An 18,978-nucleotide genomic window follows, 5' to 3' on the forward strand; every position below is an offset into this window, starting at 1 on the left:
CGCACGTGGCCTATTTCGGGCGGTGCAGACACATTTGGCGTAGAGAAGACTAACGAGCCAGGCCCAGAGATTAGCCGTGAGGGTAGGTACCGGTGGCGAGGACCCTGAACGCTGGGCTTGGGTGGCTCCTGGTCCTTAACAGTTAGGATTGGAGGGAGGGATCCAGGTCCCAGCTCGCCGCCCTCCCTTGGCGGTTTGGGCCGGATGCCTAGGTTCTCTGGGCTCCTCCCCTGGAGGCGGGGCTCTGAGTTCGGACCAATAAACGACTGTTTCTGGGGCCCCGCCCCCGCCCCGCCCCCGGAGTCGCGGCCTCGCAGAGTGCCCAACCGCCCCGCGCCTAGGCCTGGGGCAGCGCGAGCGCCGAACCTCCCGCTGGTGAGTGCGCACCTCTCCCTAGGGTCTCCGCCCAATCCCGCCTCCAGCCCTTGCCCTAGCGCTCCAGGTCGCCGACCCAGGCTCTGGGGAGTGACTCAGCGCGGGGAGGGTGGCGACTCGCGGGGGCTTGGAGATTCGAACTGCTCTGGGCCTTGAATGCCGGGATGAGTGGGTGTCTCCGGGGTTGGTCACTGGACAGTGCTGGATCGTGGGCTGGGCAGGGGTGAATGGGAGAGGGCCAGACTCGGAGACCAGGGCAGGGCGGGGGAAGCCACGGCTGCACCGCCTTGCCTGGGCCAGGGCCATGTTGGGGGGGCGGGTCCTGAGCCTCTGATCCAGCTCCCTGCCTCAGGACACCAAGATGCCTGGCGAACAGCAGGCAGAGGAGGAGGAGGAGGAAGAGATGCAGGAGGAGATGGTGCTGCTGGTGAAGGGTGAGGAGGAGGAGGGTGAGGAGAAGTATGAGGTGGTGAAACTCAAGATCCCCATGGACAACAAGGAGGTACGTGTCACACACACACACACAGACACACACACACACACACCCTGGGGCCACAGCCCCCAAATCTAGTCCAGGTTCAGCCTCCCCAGGCAGCAATCAGGGATCCTGCCCTACTCTCCCTTGACTCTCAAACCCAAAATCTCGGGGTTGGCCATCTGCCATCATATAGATGTCTATCTAGCTCCTTGTGTATGCCAGGCTCCATGCTGGGTACTGGACAGTAAACTCTACCGTAGGATTCCCATAGAACTTGGTGTCTGGTAAGGTTAGACCAACAAGTAACATGTAGTCACAATCTTGTGTGATGGGTGTGGGCATAGGGGATGATGAAGCCCAAGGTGGGAACTTAATTCAGACTTGGGGTTGGAGGGGGAGTAAGTTTAGGCAACAGTAACAATGGCTAACTCTTCAATTTACTGTGTGCCAGACACAATTCCAAACACCTCCATTTGATGATACAGGTAGTATTTATTCCATTTTGCAGGGGAGGCCCAAGACAGTTTGGCAACTTGCCAAGGTCTCAAATTTAGAAAAGGGATGGCTTATCCAAGACCAGTAAGAGGCTGAGGGCTGAAATTGGGTCACTATCCCTAGACAGAGGGACTGGCTCTATTAGGGAAGCAGCAAAAGGAGCCTGACTCTGAGCAATGAGGGCAGATAGTTCCATGAAATTGTAGCATGGATAAGAGTAGGTTGGTTGTCAGGCCACAAAGGGAGTCCAAGTTTTATCCTGAGGCTATATGAAGGTTTTTAAGAACAACAGAGTGAACTGAGTTTCCCATTGAAGACACTAGCTGCCATCAGGTATGTTTCCACTTTCCAGAGGTGCACAGTACTCTGGCTACCCCAAGTCTGAGTATCACTGAATCTAGTTGGAGGACTCCTGTACTGCCACTCTCAGGGCCCAGTTATCAGGGAAAGGAAGTTCTGCTGCCCCCTAGTGGGCATGGTGGATCCTAAGGGGAGGGGGACTGGCTCCCTGGGCCTCCAGTTTAAATAACTATCTAGTTCTGTTTTCTTGGGCTTTTCAGGCCCATCATCCTAGCTCAGCCTGCTTCCTCTTGCCCTGTGAATCCCTGATCATCTCCTTTTGCCTGTAAGTTAAGTACAGAGTCCTAAACTTAAGGTGGATTTCCGACTCCATCAATTACCAGTCATGTGACCTTGGACAAGTTTCATAACTTTTTTATGCCTCAGTTTTCTCATTTGTAAAAGGGAAGCCATAATAGCATTACTTCTTGGAGTTGCGAGGATTGAATGAATATGTGTACAGAATTAAAACTGTCTGGCACATAATAAACGTTATGTAAGTAGTTATTATTATTAACTGGTCTCTTCCCTGAAGTTCAGTACCTTGGGCTCAGTTGTCCTTTGGGAGATTTTCCAATTCATTTTTATCAAAGGACTTTCTGGGCTGAACCCTGAGGACTGGGGATGAACAGAGCAATCAACATGGAGGCCTAGATGGAGGACTGAAGGCAGACAACCCAGGCAGTGGAGAAGACTTCACAGAGATAATGTTTGATGGGGGCCTTTAGGCTTAGTGGGTGTTTAACAAATGGAGGAGGAGGAAGAGCATTCCAGGAAGAGGAAACTACAAAAGATAAGCCTCAGAGGTGTTGAGACTAAAAAGGTAGGTGGGGCCACAGCATAAAAGGCATTGAAACAAGCCAGGGTAGCCACCTGCGGGTTATGTGTTAGGTTAAGTGATGCCATTGGAAGCCTTAAATCAGGGAAGGGACATGACTGGATTTCTTTTTTTTTTATTGGTTGTTCAAAACATTACAAAGCTCTTGACATATCATATTTCATACATTTGATTTAAGTGGGTTATAAACTCCCATTTTTACCCCGTATACAGATTGCAGAATCACATCAGTTACACATCCACGTTTTTACATATTGCCATACTAGTGACTGTTGTATTCTGCTATCTTTCCTATCCTCTACTATCCCCCCTCCCCTCCCCTCCCATCTTCTCTCTCTACCCCATCTACTGTAATTCATTTCTCTCCCTTGATTTTTTTTCCCTTTCCCCTCACATCCTCTTATATGTAATTTTTTTTAAGAGAGAGGGGAGAGAGAGAGAGAGAATTTTTTAATATTTATTTTTAGTTTTCAGCGGACACAACATTTTGTTTGTATGTGGTGCTGAGGATCGAACCCGGGCCGCCCGCATGCCAGGCAAGCACGCTACCGCTTGAGCCACATCCCCAGCCCTCTTTTTTTTTTTTTAAAGAAAGAGTGAGAGAGAGAGAGAGAGAGAGAGAATTTTTTAACATTCTTTTTTTTAGTACTTGGCGGACACAACATCTTTGTTTGTACGTTGTGCTGAGGATCGAACCCGGGCCGCCCGCATGCCAGGCGAGCGCGCTGCCTCAGTCTGGCTGGGCACAAATCACGAGCCACTCACAGCTTTGTAGATTCAAACAGCAACTCTTTATTCCCGAACTCACACCGGCCTTCTACAAACACGTTCTGGGGAAATCCACGTTCTCTGCCCAAATCCACACCCACTGGGCTTCTGTCTCCCAAATATATTCTGAATCCCTTGAGAACTCAAGGGGAACACAGGCAGCAGGATATGCCCTATTCTAAACGGGGAACGCCCTAAACTCTGATTATGCTAAACAGGGAACACCCTAAACACGGATCTGGTCCTTGAGCAAGGTCACCTTACATGCAATGTCCTGCAAAATGTCCTATTTCCATGAGTCCTTCCACTAAAGAAACATGGGGGTACGCTGGCAAGGAAATTATCATACCTACTTGGCTGATGGCTCCCAGCAGCGCGCTACCCCTTGAGCCACATCCCCAGCCCCCCCCCCAGCCTTCTTATATGTAATTTTGTATAACAATGAGGGTCTCCTTCCATTTCCATGCAATTTCCCTTCTTTCTCCCTTTCCCTCCCACCTCTCATCCCTGTTTAATGTTAATCTTCTTCTCATGCTCTTCCTCCCTGCTCTGTTTTTAGTTGCTCTCCTTATATCAAAGAAGACATTTGGCATTTGTTTTTTAGGGATTGGCTAGCTTCACTTAGCATAATCTGCTCTAATGCCATCCATTTCCCTGCAAATTCCATGATTTTGTCATTTTTTAGTGCTGAGTAATACTCCATTGTGTATAAATGCCACATTTTTTAATCCATTCATCTATTGAAGGGCATCTAAGTTCGTTCCACAGTCTAGCTATTGTGAATTGTGCTGCTATGAACATCGATGTAGCAGTATCCCTATAGTACGCTCTTTTAAGGTCTTCAGGGAATAGTCCAAGAAGGGCAATAGCTGGGTCAAATGGTGGTTATGACTGGATTTCTATTCAGAAGAATGATTGGCTGCTATGGGAACACCAGGCCAGGTAAGGCTAGTGACTTGCTCTAAAGTAGTAGTGGCAGTGAAGGAGAGAAAGGGTATTTGGAAACCCCAACTAGTTTTGGCTGGAGCTGAGGGGTATAGGGAGGGTTTGGTGTGAAAGTCACAAAGGTATGTTGGGCCAGATTGTAAGTGGTATCAATAGCTCTACCATTTATCAAATTTGCTTCAGCTTCCTCATCTGTAAAATGGGATAATTGTATAAGATCTTTAAATGCCAGAGTACACATATCCCATGAACATTTAGCACTCTGCTCACAAGATAGCTTAGTGGTGTGCTGTGTGACCTCCCAAGAGTCTTGTTTTTTGTATGTTAGTGATTTCAAAAGTGGGTGCAGTGGTGCATACCTGTAATCCCAGTGACTTGAGGCTGAGGCAGGAGGATTGTAAGTTCGAGGCCAGCCTCAGCAATTTAGTGAGACCCTGTCTCGGAATAAAATAAAAGGGGCCGGCCAGGGTGTAGCTCAGTTGTAAAGTACTCCTGGGTTCAATGCGTAGTACCAAAAAAAAAAAAAGCTTTCCAATGCTGTGACTCTTAGCTATCACTCAGACCCATGACCAATCACTGACCAGAACAGACCTTAAAGGGACTAATGTATTTTTTTTTCATCTTTATTTATTTTTATGTGGTGCTTAGGATTGAACCCAGGGCCTTGCCTGTGCTAGGTGAGCACTCTACCACTGAGCCACAACCCCAGCCCAAGAGTGTTCGTTCTGCCTATCTAAATCTAATCTGTCTTTAAGGAGTAGAAAAGATTTTCTCAGGCCTCTTTACACATCCGTCGCTGTCTTGCCCTGGCTTGAACCCTGGAGTGGTTTTCTGTTTCCCTAGGATGAAGTCTCCGTTTCTAAGACTGGCATTCAAAGCTCCTCACCATGTGATCTCATGTCATTCTGGCTTCTCTAACTCTTCAACACTCATCCCATGTGCAGCTTTAAACTGACATAACCCTTTCTCACCTATGAGGTCTTACCTATATGATCTCAGCCTATAAAACCCTCTTCATCTTTCTATCTCCTTTCTCCACGAGTAGCTCTTTTCTCTTCCATATCAAATTGCTTACTTTATTTTTCCTTTTTTTGAGATGGGGTCATGTTACATTGCCCAGGCTGGCCTTGGTCACACTTATGATCTTTCTGCCTCTGCCTCCAATAGCTGGGATTAACAGGTGTGTACCACAACACCTGGCAGATTGCTTAATTTTTAACATGCATACAAATCACCTAGGGATCTTGTTAAAACATTTTTTTTTTTTTTTTTTTTGTAGTGATGGGGATTGAACCCAGGACCTTTTGCAGGCTAAGTAGTTGCTGTAGTACTGAGCTACATCCCATCCTAAAATAAAGATTTTGATTCAGAAAATCTAAGTTGGGGCTTGAGCATTTCTAACAAGTTCCCTGTGAGGCTGATGTAGCTGGTCTGTGGACCATACTTCCTATAGCAAAGAACTGGAGGATGGGGATTGTTTTATACTTTGTTCCCAAAGAAGAAAGATTCTGAATACTAAAAAGGTCCAGAGGAGGGAGTCAAGCTGTGCAGGTGACCTCAAAAGTTAGTAAGATTAAAATTTAGAGAATAGGTGTTTTGGACAATGACAGACTTCTAGTTCAGACCTTGGTTCTTCAGTTTAATAACTCTATGGCCTTGAGTGGTCAGTTAGCTTCTAAGTCTTATTTCCTTAATTATACAAGAGGGCTAAGATACATAACCCAAAGAGTTGTGAGAATTTAAAATGAGAACAAGGAGTACTGGGGGGGGGGGAATATATATATATATATATATATATATATATATATATATATATTGTTTATAAAGTGCTTTAAAAAAATGAGAACATGGGTAAGAATTCCTAGTACAATTCCTAGCACATAGTGAATATTCAATAAGTGATAGTTGTTATTATTAATAATTAGAAAAGTAGTGACTAAGGAAGAAACTGGGATATTTGCCTTGGTTAAAAAATACTTAAGGGGGACTTGGGTTAGGGCTCAGTGGTAAAGTACTTGCCTAGTATGTGTGAAGCACTGGGTGGTTCAAACCTCAGCACCACATAAAAAATAAAATAAAATAAAGGTATTGTGTCCATCTACAACTTAAAAAAGAATTAAAAAAAAATATTTAAGGGGTTGAAATGTGACTGACTGGTAAAGCACTTGCCTAGCATGTTTGAGGGAGGCTCTGGGTTCAATCCCAAGCACTGGAAAAAAAAAATTAGGCATGGAATTGTCTTAATAATTAATTTCAAATGCCTGGATTATTACAATATACTATATTGTATCTCCATGGTTCCTCTTATTACAGGGCAAATATTATTTATTTTAATTTTTAATACAATAGTTGTAGAATTTGAGAACTGTATAGGCCTTTAATGATTGCCTAGTCTGGTATTTGCCAAGTTCCAGTCACATGTATATCACATACATGTTGTAGTCACATTATTTAGTAATACTTTTTAAAAACAGATTCACAATATTTTTGAAATAAATTTGCCTTCATCTAAACAATAATATTTATGAACTTATGGGTTTCATGTGATATATTATTTTTCTAATGTTTATACAGAAAACACATAATGAGTTTATTATTTGCCCACATACCACTTAGAATACTCTTGTGTCTTGTGCTGTGCATGCCTCAAGTTGGGAACTTTTTTTTTTAATTCATTCATTTTGGTTGTTGATGGACCTTTATTTTTTATTTATGTATGGTGCTGAGACTTAAACCCAGTGCCTCACACATTTGAGGCAAACTCTCTACCACTGAGCCAGAATCCCAGACCCAGTTGGGAAGGTTTGATCTTACTCAGCCTACCTAGCCTTCTTGGGATGGTGAGGCAGGGAAAGAGAGTGACTTACCCATGTTCTTAATGAGTTAGACTCAGCTGCTTACCAAGATTCTTCTTCAAGCTGGGCATGGTGGTGGTGGCACACACTTGTAATCCCAGTGGCTCAGGAGGTTGAGGCAGGAGGATTGTGAGTTCAAAGCCAGCCTCAGCAACTTAGTGAGGCCCTAAGTAACTCAGTGAGACTCTGTCTCTAAATAAAATTAAAAAGGGCTGGGGTTGTGGCTCAGTGGTTAAGTGCCTCTGGATTCACTCCCTAGTGCCCCCCCCCCAAAAAAAAAGAATCTTCAGATGGCAGATGCCCAAAGCCTCCCCTTCTGGATTGTATACAGCCAGGATGCTTGTGTGGAAAATTTGGTGAAGCCAGTATAGCAAGTCCTTGGGCTGGCCAAAGTCACCTTAAAGAAGGGTGCCAAGGGCTGGGGATGTAGCTTGGTAACAAGAGTACTTGTCTGTCATGCTCAAGGCCCTGGGTTCAATCTCGAGTACAAAATTTTTTTTTAAAAGTCAGGGGGTTGGTTCGATCCTGAGTACAAAAAAATTTAAAAACAGGGGGGTGGGTTGCCAAGGAAAAAAGGTCCAGAAAAAATGTAGCTATAATGAAAAAAGCTGTCTCCACCATGGCTGACATGTTGAAATAAACCCAAGAGACATCAAAACCAGAGCAAAATTGGAATGTGTGACCTTGCATCCAGACTGTGCCAGACCTGCTGTGGGGAGTTTCTTGATTTAAGTATCAAGTTGTATTTTAACCTTGAATTTCTCTTGGGGAAAGCCAGGGACTTGGAGTCCAGCCTCTGTCATGTCTTGGCTGTGTGAATTCAGGGCAGAGTGCAGCCTCCTGGTGGAGAGTAAGCACTTCAGTCTGTCGCGCCCACCGTTTTGGCCTGTGAATTTATTTTCCCTGTGTCTCAGTGTTCTCTGTTAAGTCACACTTGATTAAGGGGGTGACAGGAAGATTTAATACAATAATGTATATACAGTACTGTTGTCAAAGCTTAACATTATGATGTTGATTACAGTAGTCCCTCTTATCTTGGGGGAATATATTACAAGACACCCCTCAATCCCACCGTGGATGCATGAAACCTTGGACAGTACTGAGTATTCTGAGTTTTTTCAGATACATACATGAAGTTTAAGCACCATAAGAGATTAACGACAATAATAAAATAGAACAACTATATCAATATATTGTCCAGAGTTCCTATGGCTGTTGCTAAATTTCCCAAATTATCCTGTTTTCCAGCTTGAATTCAAAGCTGTTCTTTTTTTGGGAAGTGGAGGTACTGGGGTTTGAACTTGGGGATACTTTACCACTGAACTGCATCATCAGACCTTTTTTTGTTTTAATTTTTTTTTTTTTTAATTTTGAGACAGCGACTTGCTGAGTTCCTGAGGCTGACCTCAAACTTGCAATCCTCTTGCCTCAGCCTCCCAAGTTATTGGAATTACAGGCAAGTGCCACTGCCTGGCAAAGCTGTTCTCTTTTGACAAAGGATTTGGAAGGCCTTGAAGTTGCCCTTGTGCAGCTTCAGAGAGAGAAGGCCCCACTATTCTCTTACTGTCACCTTTACCCTCTCTTAATCTCTATCCCAATATAGATTGATTATTTATTTATTTATTTATTTATTTATTTTATAGAGAGAGGAGAGAGTGAGTTGTTTTTTTTTTTTTAATATTTATTTTTTAGTTTTTGGCGGACACAACATCTTTGTTTGTACGTGGTGCTGAGGATCAAACCCGGGCCCCACGCACGCCAGGCGAGCGCGCTACCTCTTGAGCCACATCCCCAGCCCAATATAGATTATTTAAAATGGGAAAAGTGATAGATTGATTACAGGAGAAGCTAACACTGTCTTGTTCTTAAATGTATCAGGTATTTCCTTTGATAGTGTTTGTTTTTTTTTTTTTTAATGGTACTGGGGATTGAACCCAGGAGTGTTCTACACTTAGCTACATCCTCAGCCCTTTATTTTATTATGTTGCCAGACTGACCTTAAACTTGCAGTCGTCCTGCCTCAGTCTCCAGAGTAGCTTGGAAATACAGAGATGCACCACCACACCTGGTGAATTAATGTTCTTTATTGTTTGGCCTACAGTAGATATTCAACATCAGCTTTGCTGGGGTGAGCACTCTCTTTGCTAAGAAGGGAGCAACGTGCCCTCAATATTACTCTTCACTCTATTAGTACAAAATGTTTTCCTTTCACCTGCCTCTTACAAAGCATTCTTTCCTCTTTCTGATTTTATCTTTAGAAGCTCAGACTTCATGAAACAGGCTCATTTAAAATTTTTTTTTTCCACTTAGGGCTGGCTCAAAATAGCATTTTGGGTGTTTTGTTTTGTTTTTTGCTTTTTCTTCACAGCTTAATAAAAAAAAAAAAAAAAAAAAAAAAAGATAGGTGCTTGCTCTTAAAAGTTTATTAAAGATCCTGGACGTGGTCTTGGCCCAGCTGCCTTGCCTCCTTCTCTAACTGCATCTGGTTGCTCCTCTTCTGTTTGTCTCTGCCCATTCTCTGGGTGAACGCCTTTGAGTCTTAACGACTGAAAAACCGTCTGTAGGTTGACAGTTTTCTATTAACATCTCCAGCTCAGGCCTTGCCTCTGAGCTCTAGATGAGTCAAGAATTTTCCATATAGCCCCAAACAGATCTCACCTCTCAATTTGCTCCTTCCACCTTCCTCACTCAGTGAGGATGTAATAGCCTGTAAATGGCCACTCCACCTTTGCAGTCTCTAAGCCCCCAAAACTTTAAGTTGTTTTGATTCCTCTTTCTTTATATTCCATATCTAATCTGTTATTAAATCTTTTGTCTCAAATTGATAAGTATGTCCAGAAGCAGATCACTTCTCACCACCTCTACTTTTCAGTTGTTTCCTGGATCTAAGACACAATCTTCTCTTGCCAGATGACTGTAGTACCCTCACTGGGCTCCTGCTTCTGCCCTCTTCCCTCCTTCCTCTCCTTCATTGGGTTCTCAACCCCAGCAGCATGAGGGAACCTTTTTAAAATGTGTGATCAGGTCGCTTACTTGCTTATAACCACTGTTCTAGTGGTTCCACATCTCACTTACGTTAAAATATTAAAAACCAAAGTGCTAACTGGGCCTTGGGCCCTAAGCTAAGAGATCCCCTCCACTATTACAATTCCATCCATTTTTCTCCCTCTCAAGTTACAGTTATCAGTAAGTGTAGTCATCCCTGCCCTGCTTCTGGGAATTGAACCCAGGGACGCTCTTATCACTGAACTACACCCCTAGCTCTTTTGGTGGCTGAATTTCAAACATCCAACCTCAGCCTGCCGAGTCAGTAAGGTATCTTGACATTTCTATTTAAATTTGCAACATCTCTCCAACATGGGCAGTCCTTATTTATTCTTTCTGAAAGCAGAGATTTTTTTTTTAATGACTTAATTTTAGTTAATGCTGAATTCCCAGTGCTTAGAATAGAGTCTAGCACATTGCACGTGCCCAGTGAATATTGGCTAAGTTAATAAAAATAACTGGAATGCCACTGGGCATTGTGATATGTGAGTTATGTATACTACCTCATCTAAGGCACACAACCATACTCTGAGGAAGGCACTTTTGCGTTTTCTATTTCACAGATGGGGAACAGAGGCTGAGACAGAGGTAGTGAGCAGAGACCAGGTCTCTGGCTTGGAGGCTTGCTCATCAGGGCTGATCTGTACCCCCTCTCCCTGCAGGTTCCCAGCGAGGTGCAAGTGCCAGTGCCAGTGCCAGTGCCAGCGCCGTCTGCCGACCCGGCGCGCCCCCACGCGTGCCCGGATTGCGGCCGCGCCTTTGCGCGCCGCTCCACGCTGGCCAAGCACGCACGCACGCACACGGGCGAGCGGCCCTTTGCGTGCACCGAGTGCGGCCGGCGTTTCTCTCAGAAGTCAGCGCTGACCAAACACGGCCGCACTCACACAGGCGAGCGGCCTTACGAATGCCCAGAATGCGACAAGCGCTTCTCTGCCGCCTCGAACCTGCGGCAGCACCGTCGGCGTCATACTGGCGAGAAGCCGTACGCATGCGCACACTGCGGCCGTCGTTTCGCGCAGAGTTCCAACTATGCTCAGCATCTGCGCGTGCACACGGGCGAGAAGCCGTACGCGTGCCCGGACTGCGGACGAGCTTTTGGCGGAAGTTCGTGCCTGGCGCGCCACCGACGCACGCACACGGGCGAGCGGCCTTACGCATGCGCCGACTGCGGCACGCGCTTTGCGCAGAGTTCAGCACTGGCCAAGCACCGGCGCGTGCACACTGGCGAGAAGCCGCACCGCTGTGCTGTGTGCGGACGGCGCTTCGGCCATCGCTCCAATCTGGCAGAGCATGCGCGCACGCACACAGGCGAGAGGCCCTATCCGTGCACGGAGTGCGGCCGCCGCTTCCGCCTCAGCTCGCATTTCATCCGCCACCGTCGCGCGCACATGCGGCGCCGCCTGTTTATCTGCGCCGGCTGTGGCCGGGACTTCAAGCTACCCGCGGGCGCCACCGCCGCTAATGCCACCGAGCGCTGCCCAGAGTGCGAGGGCAGCTGAGCCAGCGTGGGGTTGGAAGCGTCCGAGTGGGGAGGGCCATGTTGGAACTTCATCCTGGCTGCGTTAACCTGGATGGCTCCTCCCCGGCAGCCGGGTCTGGGAGACAAGGAACGTACCTTACCAGGGTCCCTCGAAATGGTGCCCACCTCCCCCTCACTACATCCCCTTGGCCCGTATTAGTGAATAAAGTATTATATCTTCACTCCACCCGTGCCTGTGAGTGGAGTGGGTGGGGAGAGTGGAAGATTGGAGTGTTTTCCACTCCTGGTTGTTGTGGAACTAAGTGGGGCTATAAGGCTAAAGATGCTTCCTGGAATTGGGCTGGGGTGGGAATCATCCACACTTGGCTGTTGGTTATCATGTTCTCATAACCTCCGATCTGAAAGGATGCATAGAGCAAGTTCCAGACAAATAGTATTGCATTCTGCAAAGCTTTGGTAAGCAAGGCATGACATTGACGTCTGAGGAGGGAAGAAAAGTATAGCAGTTAAAATTTTTAGTATTTTGTGTTAGCTCACTTTCACCCTTAAAACATCCTTTTGTCTCCATTTTTGCAGATATAGGGAGCAAATGGCAGAGCAGGACAAGTTGCCAGGCTGGTTCAACAGTTGTGGTTTGGTGTCAACTGAAGTTTGATGCAGTTTAGAGGTTCGTGGTTGGAAATAATGTTCAAGCTGGATCTTAAAGGGCAAGAAAAAATTAGGACTGGGGAACATGGAGAGAGCCCCTAAAACTGCATGCAACACTCATAGTTTACAAACATCCCCTGGGTTGGAATGTTAGGAACAAAAAGCAAGGAGGTTGGTGGGAGATGGACTGAGGGAAACCAGGTTAAAGGATCTAAGGCAGTAAAGAAGCCTGGAGAGATAAGGAAAGGATGAACTTGACATCCCTGAGAAGCCATAAGTTCAGGGCTGCAGGGGTGGCTCAGTGGTGGAGCACTTGCCTAGCATGCATGAAGCTCTGGGTTTGACAAAAAACACCCAAAACAAAGAGCTATAATTCAGGACAAAGGTGGTCCTGGGTTTGAGGGAAAGGAGAGATGGGACTATTAGCTTGTATGACCACATGGCAGTGTCTCTGAGAAGGGACATTTGTCACACCTCAGTCTGGACATGTTGAGTATGAAGTAAATGTGGAAGGGTCAGGGAGGTCATTGAAAATAAAGACACCAGGTTAGGTGGCCTTGACACCATGTCCATCTCCCAAAAGGAAGTTTTGTCTGGGAGATCAAGAGGTGAAGTATCATGAAGGAGGGAGTGGTCAGATGCTAGATGCTGCTGTGATATCAAGTACATTCATCTTGTGTGTGATGTCTGTGGGAGAATGAAGTAGTGCAGGTGAATGTAGATAACTCACCTGGAAAATCTGTTGTACAAAGCTACAGGAAAAGTAGCTGGAGGTTTGATGATTTAGTTTTGTCAAAAGGGGAAGATTCAAATATGCTTTATGTACTATTGGGGCATGCTAATGGAAAAAAAAAAAAAAAAACTGGGTAAAAGGGTGGGCACCTATTGTCTCAGCTACTCAAAAAGCTGAGGCAGGAGGAACACTTGAACCCAGGAGTTTAAGACCTACCTGGGCAACACAATGTGACCCATCTCTTAAAAAAAAAAAGAGACAGCTGAGAACTGTGGCACATGCTTATAAACCCAGCAACTTGGGAGGCTGAGCCACAAGATCACAAGTTCAAGGCCATCCCAAGCAATTGGTGATACAGTCTCAAAAAAAGGACTGGAGATGTAGTTCAGTAGTGAAGAGCTCCTGAGTTCAACCTCCAGTACTCCCTCTTCCCAAAAGTTCATTACATAAAAGGGAAGGAGATAATAAAGAAGGAATAAGCTGGGCATGGTGGTGCACTCCTGTAATCCCAGTGGCTCTTGAGGCCGAGGCAGAATTGTGAGTTCAAAGCCAGGCTCAGCAAAAACGTGGTGCTAAGCAACTTAGTGAGACTGTCTCTAATAAATACAAAATAGGGCTGGGGATGTGGCTCAGTGGTTGAGTGCCCAAGTTCAATCCCTGGCACCACCCAAAGAAGAAGAGAGAATAAAATTGGAGACTACTAATAAGATTCCTCTTATCACTGGATAGGGACAGGAAAGATGGGCTCAGAGACATAAAGCTGAAGCAGTTCTAATCTGATGGATTCTGTTTTACTCGGGAAGGATTCACTGGATAAGAGGACAGGAGAGTGGGGCCTTAGAATGAGAGGGATAGCAAGTCAGTGACCATTGTTAAATCTCAATTTTTTTTTTTAAATGGCAATACTGGGGGTTGAAACCAGGGCCTTGCACATGCCAGGCAAGTACTGTATACTTTAGTATAACACTAGCCACAAAAAGTAGTTAAAGATGCTTTTCTTTGTATTACCCTGCTCTGTGAGATGCAGGCCATAGGTATTTCAGATAGGAAAGTGACGTGCCAAGATTACACAACAGATAAACTGTACAAATTCAACAGTGTAATTTACTTGGAGAAGAAGAATAAGAAATTGACCTAATTGATATGTGGTCTTCAATTTTATGAAGGTTCCCATGAGAAGCAGCAGCTCCCTTCTTCTCTACATCAGAGATCTGGCCCTGATTTGTGTCCCTGATGGACCCCTGAAAGCTTTGATTTGAAAAGGCAAAATAGAACTACAAACTAACAGTTATTTAAACTGTGTGCTAGGCTATTATTTTCATTTTACAAGAGATGAAGTAAAATGATGACTATCATCCAGCCCCTAAGTATCCGAACCCAGAGAACCTGGTTCTGAATATGAACTGTTAACCAACACTGTATATAGCCTCTGATGTCCTCTATAGGTCCAGAAGTGGGAAGACTTGCATGAAATTCCTGTAGGAATTTACTAACAACTGGATCACTCCTCGTGCCCCTCTGCAATGCTACTGATAGCCTACCTAGCCACCTCAGAAGAATCTAGAAGTTAAAACCATTTTATTGAGGGAGAAAACACCAGAAGGATATCTTCTGGAGGCTCTTGGGCCTTGAAAACTGGGAAATGGGACCCTTAAGTCCTGATTTGTTAGGAAAGGACTATAATAAGTTCTGTAGCCAGGCCACCCTCTGCTTCTCAGATGCCATGCTGAGTTGCAGGTTCTGATCCCATGTTTCTATGTTGAGGTCTGGCTTGAGGACTCATGGGCAAGGTCTGCAGCACCCATAGTCTGGTCTTCAGAGATGGCCCCATGGGACAAGTCTGTATACTTGCGGGCTGAGCCACGAGACAGATGAACGGGGTAACGTCGCCGGTTGGTATCCATTTTGGAGAGCACTGCTTGGGGCAGATCCACATGGCAACGGGCTGCTAATGCCACCAGATAGATGAGGACATCACTAAGCTCTTCTTGAAGGGCTGCCCGTTCCCTCAGGGGCCAGGCTTTGGGGCCAGGTTCTGCATCAGACTTCCACTGACTGGGGGCAAAACAAAGACAATCACATATAGCTTCTAGCTAGGACAATGGGCTCTATCTCCCTAAGGAGCACCTTCAGTCCCTGCAGCAATGAACTCCTATCTCCCAGAAAGTTCCTCCAAAGATAATCCAGAGTTGGGTTCAACCCTGGTACCAAAAAAAAAAAAAAAAAAAAAAAGATGTCATGATTCTAGATCTTTTAAAATTAGTTAATTTATCATCATCATCAGTCTCCTTCCACTGTGAAGGTTGTCTACCTTGTTCAAGGTCACATATCTTGATTCTGTTTTTGAACCTTAACTATTGAACCAGCCCTACTTACACACACACACACACACACACACACACACCCCACATACATATATATAAAGTTATACATGGACACAATATCTTTATTTTCTTTTTTGGTACCAGGGGTTTAACTCTGGGGTACTCAACCACTGAGCCACATCCCCAGCCCAACTTTTTATATTATTTAAAATGAGACAGGGTCCCACTAAGTTGCTTAGTGCCTCACCATTGCTGAAGGTGGCTTTGAAGTTGCGATCCTCCTGCCTCAGCCTCCCAAGCCACAGGGATTATAGGTGTGCGACACCACGTCTGGCTAATATCTTTATTTTGTTTATTTATTTTTATAAACAAAATAAAGATATTTTTATTTATGGATGGAACCCAGTGCCTTACATGTGCAAGGCAAGTGCTCTGCTGCTGAGCCACAACTCCAGGTCCCGTTTTTATCTTTTGAGCCAGGGTCTTACTAAGTTGCTTAGGTAGGGCCTTGCTATATTGCTGAGGCTGGCTTTTGAACTCCTGCCTTAGCTTCCCAAACTGCTGGGATTACAGGCATGTGCCACTGCACCTGGCTCATGTCTTGATTTTAATTGACTGGTTGATACTAATTAGCCTCTTTATTGGTCTCCCTGTCTCATTCTCTCAGTGATTTAATTCATCCTGCAGGTACAGTTATCTTTCTACTACTCAAATGTGGTCAGGTCTTCTGTCTAAACTTCATCACTCTCAAGCCCCAATCCTACCTTTCTGGGTTCATCTCCAGCCCTGCTTTTGCACAGCTCTCTCACTCATCATCTGGATAAATGATGTGCCAGGCAAATGGACACACCCGAGAACAAAACAGATACAAAATCCCTTATCTTTCTTGAGAAGATGATACTGGAGGAGGATGAGATTCTCTCCAAGTTTAACTTGCCCTTTCTTGCTTCACTACCATTGCAAACTCCTGTCTGGAATACTATACATATGTGTTCTAGACAAAAACCTTGTTTTCAGCCCCAGAGACAAAGGTAAAGGGCTATTACCACAACTCCTCCTTACTATCCGGGTCTATCTTGCTATTTTCACACTTTCTTTCCCTGGAGACTGGGTGCTCCCAAAGGGTTGGTACCTGGGAGTCATCTCAACCCCAGCACCAGGCACAGAGATCAGCAGTGAGGAGGGAAACTGAATCCATGAATGTTTGAGGATCACATAGTTTCGCCCATCCCCCACAATAGATTGTTCCAGAAAGCTTCCCATCTACTCACAAGAGTTCTGCCAGCTCTCCCACTTCCCCGACCAAGGCCAGTAGGAGGTTCCGAGGCTGGTGGAACTGGTCCCAGTCCCGCTCTGCAGCAAACTCTGCATGGAGACGCCGGCTGGAATAAGATAAAGGAGTAGAAGCCCAATTCCCAGGGTTGGGGGAGGAGCTGCAGGGCCCAGGCAGGTATCCCAGTGAGACGTAAAGGGGGCTTGGAGTCAGAGGATTCTGCAACTAAATCCGTGGATGGTCTTGAATAAGTAATTTCCCCTTTATGAGACTTGGTTTTCGCATCTGGAATTCGGCGTGCTTCTGCAGACAATCAACCACTGAGCCACATCCCCAGCCCAACTTTTTATATTATTTAGAGACAGGGTCTCACTAGCCGTACCTAACAATACTTTATTATTCCATTGCTAATTCTGAAATTTCCTCCACTTGGAATATCCCTATCTTTGCACATCTAAGTCCTGCTTATTTTACACTTTCCCTAAGAAGCTTTTCTTGATTTCCTCCAGGAAGAATTAATGTTTCCTACCTCTCCGCCCTTCATCTGCCTCTGTTGGGCGATACACCCACTCCGGAAGAGCGGAGGTAGTATAGACTCCCGGGGCAATTTCCCCGCTTTAGTTGTGAACTGCTGAGGCCACTTTGCTTGAGAGGTTTAGAGGCTCACCAGGGGTCAGCCTACTGCTAGTCATTTTTCCCCACCACGTGGGAGGATCCGTCCCATGGCATAGAGGAAGGGGTCAATCTCTCCACCCGAACCTGGTCGTGGATTGCTTACATGTCCTCCAGCGTGGGTTCCGGGCTGAAGCTGAATGAGCCGGAGGCAGCAGCAGTACCCTTTCTCCCAGCGTCCCTCTGAGTATCACCTCCGGCACTAGACATGCTGCACAACCCACTACAGACGCCACAGCACAGAACTCCGCGCCACGCTTGGAGCCCGCCTCCAGGGCCCCTAGCCAATCACGGGCGAGCTCGATTGCTTCACGGAGTAGTGCCGGCGGAAAAACCAATCACCTGTGTGGAGTTTGCTACAGCCCGCCCTGTAGCAGGACTGGACCAATCTGAGGAGCTTTAATCCTGTAGTCGCTTACTCCGGCGAATTCTTCCGCCTAAGAAGGCCGCGGTACCCATTTGACTCGGAGGAAAGGATAGAGAAGCGGAAGGAGAGAGCGTAGAACGGTTACTCCTTTGTGGGCGCCAGGTGGCGCCAAAGCGAAATGGCAGGTTAGGAGGCCGAGGGTGTGTTTGGCGGGAAATTCCATAAGTGAATGGCTCCCTCCGTCTGCATTAAATTCGTCAGGGTTTAGGGACTCTGAAGACCCTCTAGACCAGCCTCCGCACTATTTGGATGCGATCGAAGGAAAATAATGGAACAAAGTCGGCACTACGACCTAGGTCTTTTGTCCCACTTCTGCTCCCAGCCCCGGCTGATTGCTGTGGTTGGAAGGAGTTAATCCCCATTTCTGTCTCAAGGAACCAGTCGGTCCTCCTCCCTACCCACAACGTAGATTACATGACATTGAAATATGTGACCCATTATAGACTGGCCTCTGCCACCTCTCCAGACCCATGTGTCTCTATCGCGGCCATACCACACACAAAACCACCAAGCTTGCAGGGGAATTTATGAGGTGATCATGGAATTGTTACTTTGGCTGAGACTCGCTGAGTTGTTATATATATGACCAAGGGAAGAGGGTTTTTTTTTCCCTCTCGGCACTGGGGATTGAACCCAAGAGCACTCTACCCTTGAGCTACATCGCTACCTCTTTTTCATTCTTTGAGACTGGCTCTGACTACATTGTCGAATCCGCCTCGAATTGGGGATCTTCCTGCCAGTTGCTGAGATTACAGGCGTTCGCCACTGCACGCAGAGAAAAGAGATCTTTGTGAAACACAGGAACTTGAATTTTGTCGAATCCAAGCTTTATAGAGAATTATTTATTTTCACATACCTATTAAGGTCGCCATGTCTGTTCTCCAGGAGTTCAATGAGACATACAGTTTATTGGAAGTGAAAGACTAAGAAAGTGGAAGAAAAGACAGATTTTAGAAATTAATATTCCAAAGGGGCAGAGGAACTGAGGATGTAGTTCTGCAATAGAGTGTATGCTTAGCATCTCCAGTGCCAAAAAATAAATAAACAAAAATAGGTCCCAAAAGTATGGCAATTCCACCACTAGGCACAAGTTTTATTAGCACCTATGCTATAATACTTGAAATTGTGATAAATATTAAGGTAAAAATTAAATGTTACCATAGTTAAAACACTGTAAATCTGGGGACAGTGGTACATACCTGTAATCCCTGTGATCTGGAGGCTGAAGCAAGAGGATCAAAAATTCAAGGTCAGTCTGGGCAATTTAGTGAAACCCTGTTTCA

The 18,978-nt window shown here is 45.8% G+C and overlaps 2 protein-coding genes across 3 annotated transcripts; one reads left to right on the plus strand and one right to left on the minus strand.

Annotated features, from left to right (window-relative positions):
• Positions 1-11,844, plus strand: Znf771 (zinc finger protein 771). 2 transcript variants are annotated; one of them, XM_076840050.2, is made up of 3 exons: positions 1-82; positions 728-877; positions 10,801-11,844. In XM_076840050.2, exons 2-3 carry the CDS (start codon positions 737-739, stop codon positions 11,635-11,637), a joined length of 978 nt encoding a protein of 325 aa, XP_076696165.1. In that variant the 5' UTR covers positions 1-82; positions 728-736; the 3' UTR covers positions 11,638-11,844. The 2 variants fall into 2 exon arrangements, with proteins under 2 accessions (XP_076696165.1, XP_076696163.1); XM_076840048.2 differs by lacking the exon at positions 1-82 and adding an exon at positions 303-375.
• A 2,234-nt stretch (positions 11,845-14,078) lies between these two features.
• On the minus strand, positions 14,079-17,535 carry Dctpp1 (dCTP pyrophosphatase 1). The gene is made up of 3 exons (XM_076840369.1): positions 17,375-17,535; positions 16,595-16,705; positions 14,079-15,054 (listed from the first exon to the last, which is right to left on the minus strand). Exons 1-3 carry the CDS (start codon positions 17,476-17,478, stop codon positions 14,754-14,756), a joined length of 516 nt encoding a protein of 171 aa, XP_076696484.1. The 5' UTR covers positions 17,479-17,535; the 3' UTR covers positions 14,079-14,753.
• Positions 17,536-18,978: the final 1,443 nt, after the last annotated feature.

This window comes from Callospermophilus lateralis, chromosome 19 (genome assembly GCF_048772815.1).
Source record: "Callospermophilus lateralis isolate mCalLat2 chromosome 19, mCalLat2.hap1, whole genome shotgun sequence".
Lineage (NCBI taxonomy): Eukaryota > Metazoa > Chordata > Mammalia > Rodentia > Sciuridae > Callospermophilus > Callospermophilus lateralis.

Excerpts from the sequence above, each read along its gene's own strand:
- Znf771 (XM_076840050.2), top strand. The coding sequence starts at position 737 with ATGCCTGGCGAACAGCAGGCAGAGGAGGAGGAGGAGGAAGAGATGCAG. Across the intron at positions 878-10,800 it reads TCCCCATGGACAACAAGGAG|GTTCCCAGCGAGGTGCAAGT; the intron begins GTACGTGTCACA and ends CTCTCCCTGCAG.
- Dctpp1 (XM_076840369.1), bottom strand. The coding sequence starts at position 17,478 with ATGTCTAGTGCCGGAGGTGATACTCAGAGGGACGCTGGGAGAAAGGGT. Across the intron at positions 16,706-17,374 it reads GAACCCACGCTGGAGGACAT|CCGGCGTCTCCATGCAGAGT; the intron begins GTAAGCAATCCA and ends ATCTTATTCCAG. Across the intron at positions 15,055-16,594 it reads GGAGAGCTGGCAGAACTCTT|TCAGTGGAAGTCTGATGCAG; the intron begins GTGAGTAGATGG and ends TTTTGCCCCCAG.